Consider the following 18,145-nt stretch of genomic DNA (forward strand, 5'->3'; position numbering starts at 1 on the left):
TTATCCTTGGCTTTCTCTCCACCCTACATTCTCTCTTAAGTTTCTAAGTAGCACTGCCCAGTAGAACATTTTATGTTTTCAGTGAAAAGTTCTGTCTACACGAGTGAATACTGTAGCAATAGCTACAAGTAGCTATTGAATATTCAAAATGTGGTACTGCACTTGAGAACTTGAATGTTTCATTTTATTTTATTTAAATCCACTCAGTAGCCACATATATGTAATGGCTGCGTTTGTGACCAACTGCCTGTTGGGTAGTGTTCTTTACTATCCACAATATTCCAAAAACTAAAGTCAGATCTCATTCCCATATTTCCTCTCTATTGATTCCCCATTTCAGGTAATGCACCAAAAGTCTGTTCAGTTTCCCATTCAGCATTCTGACTTTCTCTTTGTCCCCCCCTCTACAACAGGTCAGCCATTAAATTCTATCAGTTTCTTTTTAATACTTTCTCTCTAAGATATCTGCTTTGTATTAACCACTGGTACTTTGTTCTACAGCTTTTTTTCCTGTCATTTAACTTCGGTGAACCTTGAGCTGTATGCTGCTGACCAATTCCAAAAGTCAAAGGAAAGTCATTTGTGTGACAAACCAGAGAGAAGTTTGGAAATACACAGAGTAGATTAATGAGTACATAAACACACTTTTACTTCTCCCCTGCTCCCATGAAATTCTTTCCTACATGAACTTATAATTCTTTTGTCAGACCATTTATAATATTGACTTTTCATCTTTTTCTCATTACTCTGAGGCAAAAATATTATGAGTCCTTTTGGAAATTAACTGCATATTCTAATAAAGCTTTAGTTTCTACAATCATAGAACTATAATAAAATAGAAGAGTTTGGCAAATTAGTGAATAGTGTTGAAAAAATTAAAAACTATAACATTGTTGGGGGGTGGTGGCATACATCTTTAATCCCAGCACTCAGGAGGCAGAGGCAGGTGGATCTCTGTGAGCTTAATCAAGGCCAGCCTGGTCAACAAGAGTTGAGTTCCAGAACAGCCAAGGGCTGTTAACACAGAAAAACCCTGTCTTGAAAACAAACAAACAAAAGACCTTGTAGATTTGTCATTACTACTGTTGTCCTAATTTCAGAGCTTGAGAAAACATAGTTGAATATGTTATAATAATGTCTATCATCTCTTTAGGTCAACTGGAGAAGTACTATAGGGAAATGGAAGAGAAGTCAGCATTGACTATCCAGAAACATTGGAGAGGATACAGGGAAAGGAAGAACTTCCGCCAACAGAGGCCAGCTCTCACAGAGTATAAAGCAGCTGTTACACTTCAAAGAGCAGTGAGTCTGCTGTAGTATACAAAGTTTTACATAAAGAAACAAACAAGTGTCCAAAATTGACTTTGCTGTTTACCAAATATAAACCCATGATCAACCACTTAGCTTTTGGGACCTTAGTTTCTTTATAAGAACCTAGGATTAGAAGTATAGCTCAGTGGTTAAGTACTTACTTTCTTAGCATGTGTAAGACTGTAAGCTTAATTCCTAGCAACATAAATTTAAAAATATATAGTAATAATAACAACCTACTTGCTTCTTCTCAAGCTGATTTAGACTTTAAGTTCTTAGCACTGTCTGCCATTTTCTAGATTGAAACCTTGTTATTATTTTTCTCTCTTATTTGAACCACAGGTTTCTCAATAGGGAACTAATAAGCCTTCTATATTGGTGTCAGCTCTCAATGAGCTTGAGTTGAATGGATACTTATTCTATCTTTTTTATTTTGTTATATTCATCAGATGACATACATGAGGATTCTGAAGTCTGTAAATGATAAAAATCCTATGCGAATGTATCATATTTTATTAAAATAATCAAGTTACATGGAAAGTATTGGCTATTATTTAGAACATTATAACTCTTGAATTGTAGAATGATATCCTCAAATGGTAATTTTCCTGGGGATTATGTGTAGTAAATAATATCTGGGGAAAGCATGCACAAGGTTTTTTCATTTAGTAATCTTTTCCCTCTTGATACTTCTCTTATACATCATTAGGCTTCTATTAAGATTTCAAGTCTATTTTATTTTATTTTATTTTATTGGTTTTTCAAACTGAGTTTACTCTGTAGCTTTGAAGCCTGTCCTGGAACTAGCTCTTGTAGACCAGGCTGGCCTCGAACTCACAGAGATATACCAAGTACTGAGATTAAAGGCATGCGCCACCACCACCTGGCAAGATTTCAAGTCTTAAAAGCATGTTGCTTAATCATCTTTTTGTAGATTTTGCTGTTAATTCTCATTTCTTACCATGATAAATTTCGAACACTGAATGTGGATTAATATTTATAGAGATGTTTTAACTTATTTTTTTAATTATATGTGAGCATGTTTGTATAGGTGTGTGGATTTGAATTGCCAATACCCACTGAAGTCGGAAGCATCCCAGTGCCTGGAGCCAGAGTTATAGGTAGTTGTGAACCAACAGACATAAATGTTGGGAGCAAAACCTAGATTTTTTTACAAGAGCAGTTTGTGCTCGTAACTGCTAAGCTGTCTCTCCTATGAAGGTATTTCTGAACCAGTAGAATAAATACTAGGGAAATGTGCAGAGTGATCTGTCTCTTCCTCCTCCCTGTGTTATATATGTAACAAGCGGTTCTGTACCATCCTGAATTATATACATACTTCTGATATTTACCCTGAGCTAAAGGTAGCTCATTTATGACCAGGTTGGAGATACTTCTTTTGAAAGAAATTTGCCTTCTATGTGATGCTTCTACTTCATAGTTGCCCCTTCTTTTCAAACTCCTCCCAGCCATACAATCAGGTGGACCCTGATAGAGTTGATGTACTAACTTGCTTGATTTAAATGAATCTAGTATTTTGTAAAAGACTCTCTGAGATAATCTAGCTCATGTGCATTCCCTAGAGAAGTAGTGATGCTTATGGCAAAATTGTTTGGTGCTTTCATACTTTCCATTAATAACCAAGGAAAAAGATTAATTACATTTGCCTCATGCCTGCTCAATCTAAAAAAAAAAAAATTGTTAAAATCAGAACACAAGAAGCCAAGGACAATGGCACTGGATTTTGATTCTACTGCATGGACGGGCTTTGTGGGAGCCTAGTCTGTTTGGATGCTCACCTTCCTGGACCTGGGGGGAGCAGGGAGGACCTTGGACTTCCCATAGGGTAGGGAACCCTGACTGCTCCTTGGACTGGAGAGGGAGGGGGAGGGAGAGTGGGAGGAGGGGAGGAAAGTGGGAGGAGGGAAGGAGGTGGAAATTTTCAATTAAAAAAAAAACAAAAAAAAAAAAGAAAAAGAATGGACTAAAGTTAGCAAAATGGAAACAGAACTAAGAGGATTATTATTATTATTATTACTATTATTATTAGTTTTGGCTTTTCAAGAGAGGGTTTTTCCATGTAGCCTTGGCTGTCCTTGAACCCACACTGTAGACTAGATGGCCTCAAACTCAAGAGAAATCTGCCTGCCTTCATTGTGAGCGCTGGAATTAAGACTTGTGCCACCAACCCCCTCACCCCCCCATCCCCAGTGGGGATTACTTTCAAAGAAGGAAAAGTACTAGAGGTAGTTTGAACAGGACAGTGGCCATTAAAGGGCACATTGTACCATATTTTTAAATAATCATTTTTTAAGATACACTGTAGGGAGGTCTTGGTTGTTCAGTCCACAAGCTAGGTAAGCACATGTGGCTGTAGAACATTTGCCACATGCCTAGTCCAAACTGAAATGCATTTAAGTATATATAACTACCAGGACTTGAAAGCTTAATGTAATTAACATGTTCATAGTGCCTACATTTTGGAATACTATTGTTTTACATATAGTGTCTTAGTGTTTCTACTGCCATGATAAAACACCATGACCAAAACAATTTAGGAAGAAAGGGATTTATTTCATCTTACACTTTCAGGTTACATCACTGAGGGAGGGAAGTCATAGCAGGAACTCAGAGGCAGAAACTAGAGCAGAGGTTGTAGAAGAATGCTACTTACTGGCTTAATGGTTGTAGGTTAAGATAGCTATTAAGGAACCAGAACTCAAGCTCTTTTTCTCTCTACCTCACTCTAGGTTCTTAAATTCCTAGCAAGGTGCCGTAAGAAAAATAAACTATTTGCCCCTTGGCATGGACTCCAAGAACTCACCGATGAACGCAGAGCTGAATTGAAGCAACAAGTGGATGACTATATCAGAAGACATCCGGTATGTATGTTTCCGTGCTGAAGAACATGTTTCATTAATCCATCGCATGTTATTCACCACCAAAGCAGAGTTCCATATATGTGTATGCATATTGACTGTTGGATGCAAGGTAGTTCCATAGAGCTAGTGAAATTGAACTCTTCTTACAGTTACAGGACCAAAAGGTATAATTGATAGTAAATGGAAACTGAACTTAAAAATGGGTTACTTCCTGTACTTTGTCAATGAAACTTGTATGTTGCTTCTTTTATAAGAGCACAGTAAAATCTTGTCTGCTTTGAATCTTCTAATACGAATCTGTATTGTCAATCAACGAATATTCATCCTATCCTCCATATGCTCAAACACATGTATAAGAACTTGTATTTACTAGTCTGTTAATGAGCCTCCAAGACCTAGTAAGTTGTAAACTTTGATGACCTGCCTTTTTGATTTTATTACTGTAATGCTACTGACACCTTTTCCCCAACAAAAACACCCATATGTCTGACTTTGTGTCAGCACAGTGTAACAAAGCAGGTGCTACCCGATTCTTCACTATCAGTTCCTGATCTTACAAACCTGCACATCTTTGAAGGTCATTTCTCTTTTTTGTTTAGAATGACTCAGCATTCCTGTCATTTTTAATTCCCTGTATGTCCACAGATCATCTCTACTTTTTTGTCTCCCATGTTTCCAAACTGTCAAATTTTATGGAGAAAGTGATAATTTATACTTATTTGAATGAACCATTCTTAGTATATCAAAGTACTGCTTTTGTTTTGTTAGGATTGTGCTATAATGCTGCTTGCATCTGAATGCATGTTTTTTTTTCCTTCCCTTTCTCCTTTCCTCTCCCCTCCTTATACAAACATAAATTTCTACAATATAAAGACTTTAGATGACTAATTTTAGAGGTTTGATATAATACTTTTAGGTAATCCTACCATTTATCATTTTATTCTTCCAGAGTCTGACCTCTACAAAATGAAAAGCAGAATACATTCGTATCTGTGACCATATGTGAACCTAGTAACCACTAGAGCAGAGCAATGATAAAAAATAAATTGGATAACAATATTTAGTCTTACCTATATAAGAGATTTTCCTCATTGTTTAAATTTTTATAAAATATCACTGATTCTTGTCATATGCACTATATTGTTAATACCCTCAGTGTTATGGGATGTTTAACCTTTATGCCAGCTACTCATTTCTATTATTGTAAGACTAAAATAGATATAGGTTATAGCTAAATGGATAGTCATGTTAGTGTTTTAACTAATTTTTTTTATTTGTTTGTTTATTGTCTGGGGTCATAAGCCAATTTGTAGTCAGTTCGCTCTTTCCACCATGTAGGTTATTAACATCAAACTCAGATCATCAGGCTTGGCAGCCTTTACTCACTGAGCCATCTTACACTGAAAACTTTTCATTTTCTAAAATAAGCTTTTGGTTTTAGTTGCTGGTTCTTGTTTTGAACAATGTAATAATTTATAATATAGTCTTTGTAGCATACTAAAAAGTAAAATACATGGCAACAATAACATAAAAGAATGACAGAACTTAGAAAAAGTTCTTATCTGTCTGAGGGTCTTTAGGAAAGAACTGAACTTTTTCTATCTGAGGGGAATAAAAAATCACATGCTTTCTGATTGTTACCTCTTTTTCTACCTCTTGAAAAATCTCTCTCCTATACACATTTCTTCTCTCTACTCTGCTACATTTCTCCACATAGAGCTATATCTCGCTTCGACATTATTTTTTCATACACACACACACAATCACACAATCTTTCATTCATTCACTCACCTACTCACCTTCTTCAGCTGTCCAAACTCTGAACAATTATGAGTTGTATATACATGGTTCAGCCCATTCTAATAACATGTAATAAGTCATACAGTTTCAGGCTAGGGAGGTCACATTGACTATAACCATGGCATTGATTGGCCATACGGGTGGGAGGCACAGCATGTCTGCACATAGCCTAAGGGACATGATGGAGAGTGACATTGAAATTTAGGACCTTAGCAATAAACAGTTAGTGACTGAACCTTGAGCCTTATATCATAAACCAATGCAGAAAATCAAGCCAGGCGGTGGTGATGCACGCCTTTAATCCCAGCACTTGGAAGGCAGAGGCAGGCGGATCTCTGTGAGTTCGAGACCAGCCTGGTCTACAAGAGCTAGTTCCAGGACAGGCTCCAAAACCACAGAGAAACCCTGTCTTGAAAAAAAAAAAAGAAAATCAATTGCTGCAGGGTGGTATGTCTTAATGTTATCAACCTGACTTTGGTTTAGTAGACAGACACCTGGGAACTTGCCCTTGTGCATATTTTGCAGGGGCATCTAGTCTATTTTGAAACTGCTCTGAAGTCTAAAATCAGCTAAATATGTAAAAGGCTGTCCTTAAAATTGAGAACATTGTAATTTTTATATGTCAGTCTGAGTATGAAAAATATCTTAGTATTATTTTTATTCATCAGAATTGTACAGATTAAGTAGAAATCATCTTCCTCACCATCTACAACTATATGTGTACCCAGTAGATGGAGTATATATATATGAGAAAAATTACAGAGTAGCCAGTTTTCAGAGTCTGTGCCCCTGCAAGCCTTGCTTGAATGGGGTTCTTCCATCTGAGGATTACTCATCTGGTGGGTCAAATATCAATTGCCATCTGCTGTATATTCTTGTGGCCTCTAGTTAAGCCATTGCTACCTGCAGCTCTTAGCAGTCTTCCTTGATCAAACCTGATTTTCTTTAACTCAGAATGAGTCTACAGAATCTCACTTCATGTGGAAATAAAAGCATAATCTCTCTCCCAGAGTAACATATATTTTGACATAAATTGTGAAGTAAAGGTGTTTTCAAAATATATAGGTTGGTTGAATCTAGCAGTTTTCATAATTGGTGTCTCGTAGCAGCCAAAAAATTTAAAGACAACACAATAACATACAGTATCCAAACTCTCTGTGTATTTTCTATCTTTATGTAGTTTATTATATTTTTTATTACTCTTATTTCTTTTTAAAGGAATTTTCTACCCTTTTTACTTTCTCTCCCAAGCTTTTATAACCTGTTTAGAGGTTTTATTTCATTTGATTCTGTCTTTACTGTGTATCTGTAATATTTTCTGTCTGCATGAGCAAAAACCTTAACCCACCATGAAGTATGCTGACAGAGCTCTCAAGCCCATAGGCAGCAACTTGGAAAAGTCTCTATGTACTGTGGCCCATGTATGAGACTGCAGAACCCACTAGGCCACTTAAATCATGGCAGTTGGTGCCCATTTCCATCTTGCAGGTAGCATCTCTTCCTTGACATTGGTGTGAGACTGTGAGACAAGGAAGCTGCAACTGGCTCTGTTTTTGTGTATTTAGAACCTTTTGTAAAGCATTTTTAGACCTTTGGATCTATGCTGGACTGTGGGAACCATTTGTAGGTGGGAGTTTTCCTGGCTGACTTCTTTTCTGATGACACACTTATTCCTATCATTTTCCTAGTTTGGTTGTACCGCCTATAATTCCTGCCTGGTTACTGACCAACCAGCTTTTTATTAACTCAATCTTAGTAGCAAATCTTTACAATGTACAAAATGAATATCCCACAGCACAGTTGCAGATCTTTATATAGAAAAGTGAACTTCAGTCCAAATTCCATACCATGTACAAAGTTTAGCCCAAGATGTATCCTAAATATAATTAAATACATGACCTCAAACTATAAAACTTCTAGAAGAAAATATGGTAAAAATTGTGAAATTGAATTAGTCAGTGATTTTTCAAATACTTCAGGAGTCAAAAGAAGAAAATTAATGAATGTCATCAAAATTTAAAACATGTGCTCTATAGATCTGTTAAGATAATGAAAGAAAAACAGAGATTAGGGAAATGTCTTTGCTGATCATTTATCTGTATACTAATCCATAGAAAGAGATTTTAAAACTCAATAAGAAAACATGTGAACTATTTATAAGTGGCCTGAAGACTTGAAAAGACAAATCTTTTAAAGAAAATATACAAGTAACAAACACAGGAGAAAGTGCATCAACACTCATTTGAGGAAATACAAATTAAAACCACAGTGAGGAAATCCACACTGAATGTCTAGAATGGCTAGAATCTAAAAGATCAAATCGCTAAGTGTTGGCAAGTTAATAGAAGAAATGTGATTGCTCAGATTCTCTTAAGAATGTAAAAATAATTTGATAGTTTCTTAAATGTATGTAGCAGACTGGAGAGAGTTGAGAGGTTAAAAGTGTTTACTGCTCCTTCAATGGACCTGAGTTAGGGTCCTCACACCTACATTGAGGTTCCTCAACCACCAGGAACTCCAGCTCCAGTGGAACTGACATACTTGTCTGGTCACCATGGATACCCACACACTTGTGTGTACACACACACACACACATACGAACAAACAAAAAGAAATCTTTAAAAATATATAAAATACTAGCATATGCAAACTACTGCATATATCCAGCACTGCAAAAATAAAGCCACAAAACCTAAGAATAACCATTTTAACAATAGTTACATGTTCAGTGACATGAAGTACATTTACTTTGTTGTGTCACCTTTAGCACCATTCATCATTAGATTTTTTTTCTTCTTTTAATTCTAAATTTTAATTTTAAACAATTTTGATTAAATAGCATACTTACTTCCTCCTTAAATCCTAAAAACTATCCATGTGTGTGTGAATTTGATTAAGTACTTAATATGAAGTCATACAGTATCCTTTTTGTACAATTATTTCACTTAGTATAGTGTCTTTAAAACTTATTCAGGGTGTAGCTTGTGTCTGAATTTTTTTCTTAAAATTTGAATAAAATTCCACTGGGCATATTCTGGAGGCAGAGACAGGTAGATAGATCTCTGGGAGTTTTAGGCCTGACTGAGCTATATAATGAAACTGTCTCAAAAAAATATTTTTGATAGCATTCCATTGTAGGTGTGCTGCATATTTTACTTAAACAATAGTGTTCAAGGGTTTTATAGTGTGTGTGTGTGTGTGTGTGTGTGTTTTGTTTTTGTTTTGGAGGGGGATGCATTTCTTGGTTTGCCTTTTTGACATGAGACAGGATCTCATGAAGGCCAAACTGCTGTAGAGCTCATTGTGTAACTTTGAGGATGACCTTGAACTTTTGGTCCTCTTGCCTTCCCCTCCCAAGTGCTGGGATTACAGGTATTCACTGCTATACTGTACAGTTTTATGTGGTGTTAGAGATTAAACCCAGGAACTCTGCATGTGAGGCAAGCACTCTACTGACTGAGTTTTGTCCCCAGCCCAGTTTTTTGTTGTTGTTTTAAATATAGCTAATAAATGTGACTTGTTATTTCATTGTATTTTAGATTTGCATTTCTATTATGATTAGTGATTTTCAGTACATTGTCATGTATTTATTTACCATTTACATAATCATATTCAAGACTTGACCATATCAAATCAGTTTTCTTTTTTGTTGATAAGCTGTTTGAGTTCTCTGTATACTGATCCTTTTCTGATAAATGATTTGGAAATGTTTTTTCTATTCAGTAGAATAGTGTCCTTTGATACACCAAAAATCTTCATTTTTATGAATTTTACTTTGTCTTCTGTTATACAGTTTGAGCTCTTATTTTTAGCTTTTTGACCTCCTTGGGAAAAAAAAACAAACTTGTGAGCAGTTAGTTGTAGCATGAATATTAAAAACCCAGAGACAGATATTGGGGTTCAACCTGAAGATCAGAAAAGGAACAGAGCCAACCACTGGCTCTTAGACCAAAAATGGGCGATCCTGCCTCAGTAAATCCTCAAATTGAGACTGTGTATGAGGTTGTCTCCTCCCATCTTATATTCCTCTCTACTGCTGGGATTAAAGGCATGCACCACCACTGCCAAGCCTTTATGATTAACTGGTATGGCTGCTAGGATTAAAGGTATGTGCTACCACTGCCTGACCTGTATGGCTGGCTAGTGTGGGTGCTTTGCACTGATCTTCAGGCAAGCTTTGTTTATTAAAACAATATACCACTATATTTCCTTTTTTTGTCTAAAATAATATAAAAGGATATAACTAATAAAAGAAAAACTATATATAATAAGTACAATAGCTATACAATATATACAGACAATAAATACATCAACAATGTCTAGTACATTTGCATTTGACAAATTTAGAGAAAATATTCCATATCTATCCTATCTTGGTTCAAAGTCTTGTACCTAATTTACTTTCTATCATAACTTGCTTTCTGTATCTGGTAAACGAGGAAAACTATATCTATCTAACCTTCAACTCCCTCAGAGACCCAAAAAGGAAATATTAACTGAGTAAGCAGAACATGTGAGCAAGCAGCTTCCAAAAAATGTAAGAAATGACAGAAACAGCTGGCTGCCTGGACAGTCACTCCAAGTTCCTCTGCAACATTGGGGCATCTATCTTCATCCTCCAGGCCATAGAATATCCAACAGATTTTTCTGTAAAGCAGGATATTCTGAAGGACTGTCCTTCCTTGTCTTGACAATGTTTGTCAGTCACTTTCTTTTGTGGCCTGCTTGTCTAATTAGGACAGCATACTGTCAGCAGTCAGTAGGGACATTTCCTTGCCCAGTGGGTTACTTATACCACAAAGAAAGTAAAGTCCATGTGGAGTTTTTTCTGTGCCCATTATCTTCTCTGAAGTAGATTAGTGCTACCAGAAACAGACATATCTTATTGTCATTAAAAAAAGAATCTATGTTATTAAAACATCTTAAATGCCATATTCTATAGACCTCTGAGCTATTTGAAGATGACCTGCTATCTAAAATATATTTTTGTTTAATCTTGAAAACATACCTAATGAGACTATCAGTTTGATTATAATAGGTGATTAACTATTAACCTGTATTTCTTTGTTATGCTAAACAGTTGGCAGTAATTTTCAAGGGCCAGAAATTTGTATTATATTGTAAATGAGTTGTATAGGTACAATGTCTTGAACAAGAGTAGAAAGGTATGTACAATATATCCTAATGAAATAAATCTCAAATTTGTATCAATATATAAACTTTATATACAATATACAAAAATCTAATCTAATATAAAACATTTCAAGCTAATAGTTGCTTGAAATAAAAGTATATTTAGTAATATACCTTTTAATATTATATTTGTAGCTTCCGTTTTTTTTCCAAATAGATTGTTTATCTACCCTTTTTATCCTGTTGTATCTATATCCTCTTTTTTTCTTTTCAAAACAAGAACCTTGAATCTAATTTTCTTTGTTTAGTTTTCCTGTCTATTACTAATATCAATGTGTAACCAATCCCCATAAACAATGACAGATACCCTTAGCCCAAAGAAAGGCCAAAACCGCTCTCCCTACCTCTTGGAAATGATAGCCTTGTGTTCTTAAGTTTACTTCCTGGGGGGGTAATGACATCTTTAAAATTCTGAAAAGAAAAAATTAGGTCATTTGTTAAGTCCTGGGAGAGATAGCTGTATCATTTGTTGTACAGTCTCTTTGTAATGGGAAAGGGCAGGGCTTGTCTCAAGTCCTCATTAGAGTGGTCTGTAAGACTGGGATCATTTCAGCTAGGCACCTCAAAATTGTTCTGAGAAGTCTGTAGTCCAAAGCCTATCTTTATGTGGCATTTTTCAGATTAGTGGTGATATCATAGTCCTGGAGAATCATCATTGTGGGGCTGCATCCTCCTTTTGGAGACTTCAGAGGTCACTGTTAGGCATGCTCATGGTTCACTGCAGAAAACTGATAAAGACTCAAACCCAAAAAATCATGTACAGGAAGGTAGATGAAACCTTTTTTTAAAAAAATTAGTTAGTACTCTTTATGACCATTAATGTCATGACAAATATTTAGAATATATACGTGTGTATGTATTATAAAATTTATATCTTAAGAAAAACTGTTAAAGAGTCAGTATAAAACCAAAGGATTATAAGATTAGTGTCAATAAAATAGTCCTTAAATATTTGTATTTTTTATGTCCTATATCAGGTGGCTTTTCTCACAAGCGACAGATTTTGGATTTTACTTTAATAAGCATGCTTGGGTTTAGAGAAGGAGAGAGCCACATTCCAACTCCAAAGTCAGCTTTGATTTTTAATTATACTGTGACTACAAAAAGACTATTTGGATTATGTCTGTAGAGAACAGTAGAATAATTGGGAAGATATATGAAATTTTTCTCCTATTGAAAATGTGATATACCAATAGCCAATTTGCTCTTTTTCTCAAGATATTTTTTCTGGATGATTTGTCCTTTTTCACAGATGTCTCATTTGTACAGTGGTCTTCAGTTTCCTTAGCTGGATACCTTTATTCTCCTGTAAAGACAGAAACAAAACCCTCCACTGCCCTAATTTTGGGGAAATTCTCTTTTGGCAAGTTATATCTGATCAAATGAAAATCATTTGTTAGTTTTATAGGTTAGTTTAGATTAAACATACATATTGCTTAATGAATTATCATCTCTTTTACTTCAGAGGTGTCTCTTGTTCAAATTGAATCTTTATCAATTTTGATGATATCCATAGCTTTTCTTCTTCTGTGGAAACAAAATTAAAACCCCTTCCCCAACATAAAACATGTCCTATTTTCCATTCTGAGGTGAGTAAATCTTTAAAGTATAGCAGCTAATTTACTTCTGTAGTTATTTTCTACTATCCAATATAATATCTCTCCACAGCTGTTGTTCCTTTCTCATTAGCATTTAGAAAATTCAAAATTAATAAAATATTATACATCTGTTTCTGGGGGCATTTATCATTTCTTTCTGTTTATTTAACATACCCTTTAGAGTTTGATGTGATCTTTCTTTAACTGCCTACCCTGTAGGATTGTGTGATGTACCTATAATATGATTTATATTATAATAAGCAAAAAAACCATTTCATCCTCTTAGAGACATATGTTGGAGCATTATCTTTCTTTATTTGTATAGGTATACCCATGGCTGTGATAACTTCCAGCAAATGTGTAATTACTGAATCAGTCTTTTCCAAATTCAAAGCAGTTGCCCATTAAAACCCTGAATAGGTATCAATGATGTGGTGTACATATTTTAGTTTTCCAAATTCTATAAAATGGAGCACATTCATCTGCCACATTTCATCCCTTTGAGTACCCTTTGAGTTACTTTCTGCAAGTAGTGACATTTGATTGTATAAAGAACAAATTGGACATTTCCTTATAATTTCCTTGGCTTGTTGACATGTGATGGAAAAGTCTTCTTTTACACCATTGATATTGACATGATTTTTTAAATGAAATTCTGAGGCCCTCAGCACATTTCTGATTAATAATTGATTGATTTCTGCAATTGATATCTTGTGCTAGAGGACCTGGCAGACCCATATGGGATCTGATATGTGTTATGTATATGGGATGATTCCTATTCCTGATCTTATCTTCTAACTGAATAATTCTGCATCATCTAGTATAAATTCATTAGCTTCAATAATGTAAAACAGCTCTTTCTGCAAATCACAAATCGGTAACTATATTGATAGGTTTTTTTTTAAATCCCTTAGTACCATGATAATAGTATATAAGTCTGACTTTTGGACAGAATTATAAGGGCTTTGTTCCACTTTACTTAAATTTTCTAATTTGTAACTTGCCTTTATTGATTTATTTGCATTAGTATAGAATGTAGGGGCTCCGGTTATTGGTGTGTCCCATGCAATGCAAAGAAGTATCCAGTTAGTTCTCTTTATAAGTTTATAATTCTCTTGCTTTTGGGATAGTTGTTGGTCTCTCTCAGAAATTTACTAAAAGCTCTTTTCCAGGGATCACTTTCTTCCAGTGATTTGTCAATTTCATCATTAAAAGGTACTATAAATTCTGCTGAATCTTTTCCTGCTAATTGATGAAGTCTCAATTCTCTGAGAATTAACTGAGACCTTTTCCACATAAATTTTTAATTTTATACTCAGTTTATGTGGTAAAAGCTTCATTCTAAGATAATATCTTCTCTCTACATTAAAATTCTTGTTGGGGAATGTTAGGTGGGTATTGTGACCAAAATGCAGTTAAGACTCAGATCTACATGATCCACATGTGCCTTCTGTAATTTCTCTTCAATCAAAGCCAATTCTCTGTTCTTGTACAATCTGAATTGTCAGTTGCTATTCCCTTTAATACCTTTTAATATTTTCCCAAAAACATATGTTAATTTTTTTCTTAGATTGGGGAATGTTAATCTGAGTATGCCATTGCTATAACAAGTCATGTCCCCACAAATTTGTTGCTATGTTAGCCACACATGGTTTTAATATTCCTCTCTGTCCTTCAGGTCCCATTCTACCCATCTCATGCTCTACTTTACTTGAAATAAAGTTCTGATCCCTAAGAACTGAACATTTACGTCCTGAAGAGGTCAATTGGGATGCCAAGATTCTGATGATATTGTTGCATTCACACCTGTGTCTACCAGACCTTCAATGACGTCATTCATTTGTATTTTTAATTTTAGTCTTTGTTCATTTATAGAAGTTTGCCAAAATACCTGCTTTATGGTTTCTCCTGAATTTTTTGCTCTTTAACTCTTCTATTATCCAGAGCAGTAGAGTTTCTCACAGTAGGCATTAGTTTCTTTAATTGCTCTGCAAAGGAGTTTCCTCTACAATGGCAGGAAATGACTGAACTAGATTTGGCATAGTAGCCTGCAAGAGGCCCCTCACAGAGTTTCCCCTAACAGCAAAGGATTACCTTGAATATCTCTTATTGATCTATGTTCATTAGTCCAATGCCTGCTTTTACCACACCTTCTGCATAATCCAGAATGGAGGGACATTCTGAATAAATTAGGCTTAGAAAGAATATTGTTTCTAGGAATGCCCTGTTTACAATCCCTCTTAAGGCGACTTTTCTTGCCATAATTATTTTTTCCTCAAACCTCTGGAAGTCACCTCTCCAAGTATCATCATGGTCATGAGATTCAATATTAATTTTATCTCGGATTCATTCCTTAAAGGTGCTGACTGTGCCTTTAACAATCTGATTATGCTTTGGCATTGAGAATTAGCATTTTCAAAAGCCAGAGATTCATTGTTGTTTGTCTAGCTTCTGAATTCGGTATTATTCTATTTACTACTGATGTCAATCTTTGTAAGATATCTATGAAGGTTTCTTTTGGGTCCTGTATAACTTTGGATTCAATCTTCTTTCCTACTCCTTCACTTCTGTCCCAAGCACTCAAAACTGCTGCACTGCATAAAGCCAGAATGTGACCACAATACAATATAGAGATTGCCTTTCTAGAGAAGCATAATTTCCTTCTCCAAGAATTTGATCTTGGAAGATTTCCATACCTCTCGCTTTACTCCGTCTTCAATAGTCTTAGCTTATTCTCTGAACCAGCTACTCATTGTAATTGTGGACTAGGCTCTAAAACAGCTTTAACCAACTCTGTTCAGTCATTAGGGATAATTCTATTATAAACTGACCACAAGTTTAACATTTGCTTCATAAAAGGTGAATACATGCCATATGAGATTATTGCTTCTTGAATCTCCTTAAATCTAATATTAGCACAGGAGTCCATTCAACTCTTACTCTATCATTTGGCAATTCCTGTATGGTGGATATATTAAGGTTGGTTGTTTAAAAACTTTACTCTGTTCTCTCTATTCTTGTAATGCTACACTGAAATTGGTTCTTCATTAAATTCCTTTGTCTGTGATGTGTTTAAGTTTTTCTAAGACCTGTATCTTAGCACTCAGATTAATCAACTTTTTTAGTGATAGAACAAAAATGGTAAAGCTGATAATATTTACAATTACATAAATCCCATCTAAATCCCATAGCCTCTCATATAATCATTTCATTTTCATACTGTGCAGTGTATTATCATACAGAAAAACAAATCCCTCCAATGTAATGTTTACCATATTTTTTAATGTGGGAAAAATTCTTAACTAATTTCTCTCTTTAAGAATTCCCGGTTAGCCAGGCAGTGGTGTCACACGCCTTTAATCCCAGCACTAGGGAGGCAGAGGCAGGCAGATATCTGTGAGTTTGAGGCCAGATTGGTCTGCAAGAACTCCAGGATATACTCCAAAGCTACAGAGAAACCCTGCCTCAAAAAAAATAAAAAAATAATAATAATAAATTCCCAATTGTATTACTAAATCCTCCCATGATATTGAAGATGTGAGGCTTATTGCTACTGCATAGAATAGGCCTGACTGGATTTTAAGGCAGCTACCTAGTTTGGCAGCAGCCCGAGAAGAGGGTTCAGGGAGAACCTGCCAGGAGAGAAAAAAGAAGTCCTAGCTGGTAGGGCAGTGACGCCAGCTGTGTGTTGCTCTGGCCTTTGCCAGTGACTGGAAAGCCACAGGCAAATGGCTTTTTCATGAATTTGTACCCCAAACATTGGGTGACAAATGGAGCACAATAAAAACCAAAGACAGATATTGGGGTTCAACCTAAAAATCAGAAAAGCAAAGCAGCCAGCCACTGACTCTTACCTCCACCATAGACTTAAAATAGATGATCTTGCCTCCAGGAATCCTCAGATCGAGACTAAGACCTGTCTCCTCCTATCTTATATTCCTTTCTAGTGCTAGGATAAAGGCATGCACCACCACTACCTGGCCTCTCTGGCTATCTAATGTGGCTACTGGAATTAAAGGTGTGTACTACCACTGTCTGACCTGTATGACTGACTAAAGTGGATGCTTTGCACTGATCTTTAGGCAAGCTTTATTTGATGTGGGACTCCCCTCTCACTGTATGCTGTGAATGCTTTATTACCATTTGTTACTAAAGAAGCTAATTCGGCCAATGACAGGGCAGAATATAGCGAGGCTGGAAGAGATAATAGATAGTATGCAGAGTCCTTGAGACACCATGTTGCTGCCAATGTATACTGATGCTAGACCCTTACCAGCATGGATCTACATAAGACTAAAAAAAACTTTTAAAAGGGGGAGGGGCTTCTAGACAGATAAAATGGGAGTCAATTGGAATTGAATCTGGTAGCCACGTTTTTTCAAATAGGCTATGTTTGCTGGCAGTGAACAGAAATACGGCTCCTTTTAAGAGAAGGCTTCCTGAGTCAGCATTAGCAGCAAAAACTGTGGGGCTCCTTTAAGAGTCAAATTTCTGGTTTGTGCTGACAACACAAACTCTGGCTATTTTGGGAGGTCCTGTACTTAAATGGGGTTTCTGAGCAGAGTGCTACAGATTGATTAATAACAACATAGGCTCGTTGTGTCCGTGGAACTAGGGTGGTGAGCATGGCTTGCAGAGGCGGTGAATTTAGCATTTTGAATTGGATGGAACAAACAGGCAGGCCCACAGAGTTGATCCTAGCCATGCCCACTTAGCATTAAGAAAAAAGCACTCCTTTCAGAAAATGATTACAGATATACAAAATAGATATAAAAGACCGCTAAACGAGACACAGTGTGTTTTTAAAAAATAAGTAGGTTTGGGAGAGAGAAGAAAAAGTATAGGCAGTTATAAAAAGAAGTAGTTTAAAAAAATAAAACAAAGTCTTTAAAGAGACAGTAAGCAAACCATCAGCAACGCCTGCGGGACAATAGGGTTAATCCATGCCATTGCAAACAACAAGGACAAGATGCACTTCGAATCTGGATCAACCTTGAAAAAATTCCTGGAGGAGTCTGTGTCAATGAGCCCTGAAGAAAGAGCCAAGTACCTGGAGAACTATGACGCTATTCGAGTTACTCATGAGACCAGTGCACATGAAGGTCAGACTGAGGCACCAAGTATAGATGAGAAAGTAGATCTTCATTTTATTGCGTTAGTTCATGTAGATGGGCATCTCTATGAATTAGATGGACGGAAACCATTTCCAATCAACCACGGGAAAACTAGTGATGAGACGTTGTTAGAGGATGCCATAGAAGTGTGCAAGAAGTTCATGGAGCGTGACCCCGATGAGTTAAGGTTTAATGCAATTGCTCTCTCGGCAGCATAGCTTCTCGACAGAAATGCCAAATGTGTGTT

General features: G+C 35.9%; 1 protein-coding gene across 2 annotated transcripts in view; it reads left to right on the plus strand.

The window, feature by feature from the left end:
* The window catches only part of Iqcb1 (IQ motif containing B1), a 57,841-nt gene that overhangs the window by 34,768 nt on the left and 4,928 nt on the right, over nucleotides 1–18,145 (plus strand). For both annotated transcript variants that reach the window (XM_075964899.1, XM_075964909.1), the window contains exons 12-13: nucleotides 1,154–1,302; nucleotides 4,062–4,193. In XM_075964899.1, the coding sequence (XP_075821014.1) occupies nucleotides 1,154–1,302; nucleotides 4,062–4,193 (281 nt within the window). The remainder of the gene's footprint in view (nucleotides 1–1,153; nucleotides 1,303–4,061; nucleotides 4,194–18,145) is intronic.

Source organism: Microtus pennsylvanicus, chromosome 1 (genome assembly GCF_037038515.1).
Source record: "Microtus pennsylvanicus isolate mMicPen1 chromosome 1, mMicPen1.hap1, whole genome shotgun sequence".
Lineage (NCBI taxonomy): Eukaryota > Metazoa > Chordata > Mammalia > Rodentia > Cricetidae > Microtus > Microtus pennsylvanicus.